We start from the raw sequence: 9,691 nt of genomic DNA, 5'->3' as shown, positions 1-9,691 counted from the left end.
ATTGTTTCTCTTTTTAATCTCCAAAAGGCTAAGTGAAGGAGACTGTGGGCAATAGGGATAAAGTAAATTAATCTAAAGCATATTTGATAGAAGACAGAAGCAGTTGTCTTCTTAAGGTTAATAAAAAGATTTTTTTAAAAACTAAAATAGGAAAAACCATAACTTAAGTAAAAGGGACATAAAATCTATAATTCTTGCCAAGAAAGCACATATCAGATCAGTCATGAAAATGGGTGAAGCAAAATCAATCACATTTTATTGATTTAAAAAACAACAGAATTTTAACAACATAAAAGTCACATTTTATATTTGTCAAGAAAACTCATTGAAGACCATGGATTAGTGTGACAGAAATGAACTTGCCTTGAAAGAAACAAATCATTTGATAACATCTATATTAATATAATATAAAAAAGCCAAATGTCAGGAGAAGTAGAGAATTTTTTCCTGGGTAAAAAGTGGTGCTTAGACATATTTTTCCCTTTTCTTAACAAAGATCTCAATTTATTTTAAGAAATTTATACTTAGGATGTATTCATAAAGTAGAATTCTGTTGACAGATTGTTTCCTTAAATGGCACATAAATTATGAGACTTTATGACTCTGTCTAGTCTAATAATAGTTTGTTCTATATTTACACTATCTAGACATATATTTCTTTCTAGAGAAAACAAAGAAGTGCCTTGCCTAGTTTTAAGTCCCAACACTCTCTATCTACATGTCATCTTCTACTCTCAATTCAGGGGCCTCTGTCCCCAAAAATCTTCCACTGGTATCACCTTTCCTTTTTTGTAATTTTACATACATTATTTATACCCCTCTATCACATTTGATTTCCTTTAAAAAAAAAAAAAAAAAAATATATATATATATATATATATATATATTTTTTTTTTTTAATTGTAGATGGACACAATACCTTTATTTTATTTATTTATTTTTATGTGGTGCTGAGGATCAAACCCAGGGCCTCACACATGCTGGGCAAGTGCTCTACCACTGAGCTATAGTCCTAGCCCTTACATTTGATTTTCACCCTAGATTATAAACTTTAAAAAATGTCTTTCTAGTGTCTCCTCTACAAATTATTAGCTAGTGGAGAGAACTGTATCCTTTTTTAATTTGATGTAAATAGTTACTACTAAGTATTTGTTAAAATAGTGAAAAATAAACAAAAACAGGCATGAATACCATATGCTAACGTTCAAGCATGAAATGGTAATTCTTTGTCTAGTCTCAAGCATTGCTGGATTTCCAATAGTAACTTGAAAGTTTACATTAGAATTCTCCAACTCTTCACTGTCCATACAGCAGCACAGAGTGTCACAGAAAACCCAAATCCAGATGGTCTTTGAAATTATAGAGAATGACTGTAGTTCTGGCTTGACAGACTTAGTCTTCCAAAGTCAGCGAAAATTCGACAAATTGCCAACAAAGTCAGGCATTAATTTATGTATGCAACAGTTTTTAATGACTGAGTGTGAATTCATTATATCTTTGTCTTCAAAAGCCCAGGGAGTTTGCACTTTTTAAAACAGCCTTCTAAAGAAACACTGGAGAATAAGTAATGAGGTGACCCAATAACGTAGAAATTATTTGGAAGTTTGAGTCAAATCATTTGTCATTTTAGACAAAAGGTTTCCTTGATTATTTGCCATCAATGTAATCATTAGACATATTATAGCACAATGTTAGTTATGTAAAGATCTTGTAAAAATAAAAAAAATATATAATCACATCCATGATTTAAGAGGCACCTAGATCCAATTCTGAATGAAGTCAAGAAATAGGTATTGTGTACAGTCAACATTAAGCCCATTCCATAGCTTAACAATTCTCACTGATGCCTTATCGCTAAAGAGCAATTTACTTTTAAGTTAACTGCTCCTTAAGGAGCATCATTTTTTGCAATAAACCAAAATGAGGCATATTCCTGTAACTCACCATATATTTGGATTTAGTTCCAGTTGGTGGTAGGAGTCAAAGTCATCTCGTAGAATAATGCTGTCACTATGTATTTCAGCTAAAAGAAAAGAAAAATATTTAGAAAAGAATTATACTACAACAATAAATTTAGCTAAATAAAAGTGTCAACATTGTACATTTGTGAAGAATAATAGTATTTTGTATTAAAATTGAATTTCAAACCAGCACTTAATTGCATTTGCTTTGTCCCTAAAGTAGTAAGAGACAAGGGTAAAGGCTTTGCTGTTGAGACCTCCCCAAGTCTGGAACTCAAAGCCTCCAGAAAGAAACCTCCCGAACTGTGCAGGCAGGAGGAGGTAGGAAGGCCAAGGTTTGTACCAGCCTATAAGGAGAGGCCACACAGGACCTGTCTCATGTCTTGACACAAACTCATCCAAGTCTTCCAAGAGACTACCCACGTAGATCCTGAGGTATAGACATACCTCACTTTAAAACATGAAAGGTGATGGAATGTTCTATTTATTGTCAGCTAAAGTTGTTGTATTTACTGATCCACTTTCTCTTCTCCTTCATACTATCCCTCATGCCCTTGCTTTCTCGTTGCTCACATTTACTCAAGTTTTATTTAGTGTGCTTCAAATTGTTAACATTTCCCCCGTCAGAAATGCATAGGAGAAATTAATTATATGAATAAGTAAAATTCCCAAATAACATTAATTTAAAAGGCAGGAGAATGCCAGGGAACCATAAATAGTTTTAAATACATTATTACTACCCTAGAGACTGTGTTAAATACCCACTTTTGAGCTTACGGCTCTTGTGTATGTCAAGATCAAAGAATGTTTTCATAAACTGTAGAGTACACATCTCCACTGAAAAGAGAGGGTGGGCAAAAACAACAAAGAAACAACAACAACTAAACAATGTCATGGCCGGCTCCAGTGTTAAGTGTGATCAAGGTGCAAAAACTTAGTGCTTTAACAATGCTCTCATCTGATTCCCATGATTTGTTTAAGAATTTTGCTTCATCTAATACAAGTACTCCAGGTCTTTATAATTTTGTTTGAACTGATTAACAGAAGCCTAGATGCCTTTTGGAAAAATTAAAAATCATTATTGCCTGATTAATAACAATAACAAGGGCTGGGATTGTGACTTAGTGGTAGAGTGCTTGCCTAGCATGTGTGAGGCACTGGGTTTGATTCTCAGCACCACATACAAATAAATAAAATTAAAAAAAAATTTCATCAACAATTAATAAAAAGTATTAAAAAATAACAATAACAACAACAACAACAACAACAAAACCCCACAATTTTCACTGTTTTCCAAGGTAATGTCTTCCGTTTTGTGGGGTTGGGGGAGGAGGACTGCTCAGATGTAATTATCTGAACTCACTGGGTAGCTCAAGTCTCTTCCAAATATCAGAAAGCATACTTTCAAATTCTCTCTGGTGACAGCCCCACCTGTGGCAGTCCCTGCCCCCTATGCCAGCTATGCCAGCAGGCAGGCACATAATGAAGTCCCAGAGACCAGTGAGTCAGCTACCGAGATCACTGGTTCTCAGGCTGGAAGCCTCAGGCACGAGAACAGGAGGGATGTGGAGATACACTGGAGAGGATGCTTTGATGGACTCCCATGTGTGGGGGTGGTTTAATGATTCCTTTGAGCCATTAGATGCTGGGCCTAAAATGCCCACAGGGTTCAGCTTCTCAGATTCCCAACCTGGCCAGCACTCGACTGCGCCACTGTAGGTCACCAGCCTGTCTTGGGTCTCAGCTACCAGAAGGCATGCTTCTAAGCACTTACATTCATCTGCCAAATAAGAGGAGCCCCAAGCTGTAGCATTACATAAAAGTAGAGCTACTCAAGGCAGGCGTTCCAAAGAGAAAAATAAATTAATTGGGTTTATAGGTTGAAAGGAAAAGCCCCAGAGACAAATAGCTGACCTGTCTGGAAGGCCTAGAGTGCGAGACATCTGAAAAGGCTGACCTAGCTAGGATGGTTTCTTTTCATGCTCGTTAAATTGTATAGTGTAGGAAATTAGCTTTTAAAATAAGTCCTCACTGACAAATTTCAAAAGAAAAAATTAACTCTTACTCACTTGTTTTCTAGAGACCTTACAAAGGCAATAGGTAAGCCTTGATAGGTCTTGCTTCATATATTTATTTATTTCCATATAATACTGCATCATTTACTACACAATTTATACATGCATTTAATGTTCCTATCAACCTATGAGGTAGGTACTATTATGAATTCCATTGTACAGATGGGAAACTGAGGCACAGAGGGGCTGAGTAACTTTGATGCTAATGGTTAACAAGTGGAGAAAGGAGATAAACCCAGGCAGTTTGTTTCCAGAATTTGTTGTGTGAGTGTGTGTGTGTGTGTGTGTGTGTGTGTTTCTGGGATTGAACCCAGGGTCTCACATCCCCTAGATAAGTGCTCTACCCCTGAGACACACTCCTTAGAATCTGTAATTCTTCTTCTTTTTTTTTTTTTTTTTTTAGTCCTGGGGATAGAATTCAGGGTATTTAACCACTGAGCCACATCCCCAGCACTTTTTATATTTTATTTTGAGACAGTACCTCGCTAAGTTGCTGAGGCTGGCTTTGAACTCGTAAGCCTCTTTCCTCAGCCTCCTGAGCTGCTGGGTAGAATCTGTACTTCTAATGACCATACAACCTCGTGCTGAGAACTTTGAGCCACTGGGTCAGGATACTATGAAAGCATTGGTAGCATTTTAAAAAAGTAGATAGTTACTTAAACAGCTTCCTTTTAATTTATGAAGAAAGGACCAAATTATTTCTCTTTTTCAACCTACTTCTTTGAGCAGAGATCTCACATCAGAAATGACATCAGCTCCTCCACCTCTGTGGCTCTTTGCCCACTGCCTCCATGCTCTGGTTTTTCTGATGGGTGGGAGCTCTTTGGAAAATCTGTCACTCAAACACCCAGCTAAAAGTTGACACTGAACAGAAACAGAAGAGAGTGAGGGGACTAGCAGATAGGAAAGTTCCTGTGTGAACTGGCAGCTGGGCAGCATAATCACTGCCTCGGGGAGGTTCTGGTTTCAGGCACAGCTGGGACCTGAGTCAAATTTCAGTGGATGATCAGTGAATCAGGAAGGGCTAAGAGTTTCTCACCTCTGTAACACCTGCCCACATAACCAGAAGAGACAAGCAAGCAGATCAAATAATAAGGTTAATGACACCAGAGTCTTAAACACTTACCTAGATGTGGATGTGTAGTGGCCTCTGTTGGAGCTGGACCAAGAGAGGAAAAGAGAAAGATGACTGATTAGCCACAAGAGGAAAATATAGCAATGAACAATCACAAATGCCATTATAAAACTTAACAAATCAAAGTCTAGAGACTTTTTGGTGTGTTTAGGAATAAAAAAAAAAGATGGTCAACTCTTTAGTTATTACATCTAAAAATAATAGATTCCTCCTAGAATGAAGATAGAACCCTTTTTGCACAGGACAGTCATTTATTATATGGGCTTCATCAGGTACCCTTGAAGCACACAATATATATGATGTGATAGTTAATGGACAGGTCAAAACCTTTTTAGAGCCACCTATTCCGTACCAGGACTCTGGTAAGCATCAGGGAAATGGAAACAGAAGTACCATCCTGGCCCTCAAAGAGCTCACTGCCTGGTGGGGATGAGTATAGTAGGGTGCAATAAGGGTTATGATAGTGTTCGCGGGGGGTGCTAGGGCAGGGAGAGGGGAAGAGGGAGGGATGTCACACCTAGGAGGATGGGGAGACAAGGAGCATCAAGAGAGGGTTCCAGAGAAGACAGTTTCTCTGCTGAGTTTTGAAAGACTAGCAGGAGGAAGACAGGAGGTGCCAAGGGAACTGCTGCTTTCTGGAATAAGAGTAGAAAGCCATGGAGAAGTAAGAGAGAAGGGCAGGGTGGGGAAACCCTGAGTTCAGTATGATTGAATGACTGCTTGAGCAGGTTAGATAAGATAAAATGGGAAATACTGGGAGGACAAGATCATGCAATTTAATGTTAAGAATTTTGGACTTAACCAAAAACACACGATGATCTCCGGAACATTCTATAATTAAAATATGGCAGGTTCAAATATGCATGTGAAGAAAGGGCACTGTGAAACAGTATGGAGATGCAGAACACTACCCAAGTTATACTTTGCTCATGTATTTTTTTTTTCTCAAAGGAGAAACATCAATTCACTACAACAATTTACTACATCAATTCACCACGAAGAAACACCAATTCACTACTTAAAAATTATAATTCACGATGTAGACATTTTTAAATCTTTCCTATCTGTCAAAAAAGAAGTTCAGCTAGATAAGAAAAAATTAGTTTAACACAAAGGGCAGTAGTTAAGTTATGTTAGATTAAAAATCCGCTGTTATATATAAATAAAAAATAAAATAAAATTAATGTGGAAAAAAATCCAAAACATCACAGCATTTTAAAACAAGAGATCCATGTATGTATTACTGCTTCATGTCTTACTGCACATTGAAAAAAAAACACACTCAGTTTTTTGAAGCAGATTCTATAGAAAGTATGGGTATAGTTGTTTTTAGATGTGGTCTTCTAAAAAATGAACAAGTTTTGTCAAATTTTCTGAATAGTACTACAGAAATCTTGAAAAACACAAAAGCAATTCTTGTGTTTTGTGCTAATGTTTATTGACTAAGTTGTAGGATAATTTCACAAAGATTCACTCTATGTTGAAGGTGTTCTTGAAACAAAAGGAAAACTCTTCAACTACATAACAAAGACAAAAACATGACATAATGATATATGTTCTCTCACCAACATCAGCACAGAATATGAACAAGCTAAGCTGGAATCTTATAGGAGAGTGAGAGCTTATTTGCAAGCTATCAGGATAAGTAAGGGAATTTGTGTTGAAACTTAACTTCTACAACACATAATTTTTAATGATTTAATGATTTCCTAACATTTAAAATTCCTAACATGAATCTGTAAGGAAAATAAAAGGAGACACAGAGACAAGATGCAGAGGCAGGAAAGATGGCAGAGAGGCCAAGCTGCCAGCTTTATTTATGTCAATAGGTTACTTTAGGTCATTGGCATTATTAGTACATATTGTTCATTGTATTATTAGGCAGGTTACAAACTTAGCAACATTATGGAGCTTATTCCTCAGTTACGTACTAAGTTGCAATGTGCAATGTTAGGAGCTTTGTGTAGCTCTGAAGAAAGTCCATCATATAAAGTTGTTGTTATGTGGACAGGTTTAGACTCAGTGAAACACTGTGGTTATCTAACAAGAGAGTTCCTTTATTCCCAGGAGTTGTGTGCCTGACATCAAGGTAGAGTCTGATAAGACTCTAGCACAGAGCCTTCTCATGCAGGAATTGCCATAGCAGCTAGACATTGCTACATGTATTTAGTTATTTCACTAGTTCCTAGGAGAAACTGCAGGGCATTCTAAGGTTGGGAAACAGAGTGCCTGTTACCCGCCGGGAGTTTGCTCACCAGAGGAACACTTCTCTGTATATTTCCATGGTCAGAATCTCTATATGAATCAATGTCTTAGAGGTTTTAACTGTAAGTCCTAGCATCTAAATTGTCTGCAAAAACTACAAGAAATTTTTGAAAACAATTTTGGAGTAACTTTTCAATTTTTGCAACATGCTTGTGATTTATAAATTAATAATACTAAGTAAATATAAAAGTGAATGAATTCACTTGAATAGACATACTTTAGAAATTAATATTATATATATTAATTTCAAAAGTATGTCTATTATATACATATATATGTATATATATGTATATATATGCTTTAGCATCAAAGATAGATGTGGTCTTCTAAAAAATGAACAAATTTTGTCAAAGTGGATGTAGATATTAAAGGAAAATGATATTTTTGATACTTAATTCAGTTATTCAAAGGCCTCTTCAAGTAGGTATGGAAAAAGTAGGTATGTGAAGTTAATTTTTTTTAATACCAGGGATTGAGCCCAGAGGTGCTTAACCACTGAGCTACATCCTCAGTCTTTTTAATTTTTATTTTGAGACATAGTTTTGCTAAGTTGCTAAGGTTGGCCTTGAACTTGTGACCTCCCTGCTTTAGCTTTCTGAGTTGCTGGGATAATAGGAGTGTGCCACTAAGCTCAGCTGTGAAGTTACTGTTCAGCTGTAAATTTTATGAAATCTTAAAATAGATCAAGTGTTCCAATATTTGAGATACACTCTAAGAATGAAATATGCACAAGATTTTGTAGTCTTGGTACAAAAAGTAAATGTGAAATATGTTCTTAATAATTTTATATTGACTAAATTATGTTTAAATGTATAATATTTTACATATTTTGTTAAATAAAATATATAATCAAATTAATTTCATTTCTTTCTTTTTTATATGTGACTACTCTAATATTTTAAATTACTCCTAGGCTCACATTATACTTCTATTGGACAATGATGAACTAGAGCTATGAGGGAGATCTGTACAAAGAAACAATTAGGAAATCACTGTTACAATAAAGGGAGGAGAGTCATGGAAGAAAACCAAGTCACTCAGAGACAATGCAGGGCATAAAGAGAAATAAAATTTGTATATGTGCTTTTAAAAATTGAGTGCACCACTATCTCATGAAATCACAGCAGTCTAGAATGGGCACATCAGATAAAATGAGGTTGTATTTAATTCCCTCAAAGGTTGTTCTCTTGACAAATGTGCTTTTCTTGCAAATGACTTATTTCAGAGGGAAACCTTAAAGTAATCATGTGACTATAAAATACAGTAGTGCTAATAAATATCAGACAATTTGTTGAACAAATCAGTCATTGCAAGGATTGAGATTTCAACACACTGGGAAGAAAAGGAAAAGGATGACTAAAAACAAATTGGAGGAGTGGTTAATGAGCCCTGTGTTACTATTATTGGTCACTGCTTTAAACAGCCTTTGAGTCAAGTAAGTTATATAGGCGTGTGTGTGTGTGTGTTTATGATGACAGAAAATTCTTACAAATATAGGTATCATGTTACAGGAACCATATCTCCTGAATCATTTTAGAATTCAAAGGCCCTAGGTACTTTTGCCTCAGGTATCTCTTCACCTAATTTGAAATTCAAATGTATTAAATTTCCAAACCTAAATATGACAAATTAGACATGGTCTGTGAAGTTAGTATTTAATGAGCTATGAACCTAGACTTTCATCTCCCCAGGAATAATTTCTTTATTACTTTTTTTGTATTTTATTGCAATAAAGCACCATTTGACCTTCAAGTATGATAATTAGGCTTCCAAAAATGTTATAAATTTAGAGTGAAAATAGTTCTCCCTGTGTTCAGGAATATACTTATGACTAGTATAAAGGCTTACTTAATGTTTAAAGACAGCTAAATCACCCACCAAACCAGCAACATTAGCAATTATTTTTTTCCTCCCACCCTCTCTCATTTCCCACTTTGATTTGTGTTTTTTAACAACTTATCATCTTTCATATTCTAAAATAAATGGAATAGGAGCAAAACAAAAATATATCTTTATAATCTGGAAATAGAAAACTCTTTCAGATAAGATTTATTCTACGACAAACTGTCAATTATGACACCTTAGTGACTAAAACTTGTGATGCATTGTCTTACCATGCCCATTACCGCATTTTGTCAGGGCAGATAGCCATACATTTTTTTTTTCAAAAAAATTGCCTATGATGTGAATAAAAATTTTAAGTGAATAACCAGAATATAAAACAATATATCATTTGAATTGTTGGTGAATTTTTT

General features: G+C 35.4%; 1 protein-coding gene across 1 annotated transcript in view; it reads right to left on the bottom strand.

Moving 5' to 3' along the window:
- The window catches only part of Reln (reelin), a 470,436-nt gene that overhangs the window by 248,941 nt on the left and 211,804 nt on the right, over positions 1-9,691 (bottom strand). Inside the window, exons 5-6 of the mRNA XM_015488375.2 lie at positions 5,163-5,195; positions 1,945-2,023 (exon numbers count right to left, since the gene is read on the bottom strand). Coding sequence (XP_015343861.1) covers positions 1,945-2,023; positions 5,163-5,195 — 112 coding nt within the window. The remainder of the gene's footprint in view (positions 1-1,944; positions 2,024-5,162; positions 5,196-9,691) is intronic.

The sequence above is a fragment of the Marmota marmota genome, unplaced genomic scaffold (genome assembly GCF_001458135.2).
Source record: "Marmota marmota marmota unplaced genomic scaffold, marMar, whole genome shotgun sequence".
Taxonomy (NCBI): Eukaryota; Metazoa; Chordata; class Mammalia; order Rodentia; family Sciuridae; genus Marmota; species Marmota marmota.
This window is presented reverse-complemented; position numbering and strand designations above follow the sequence as displayed.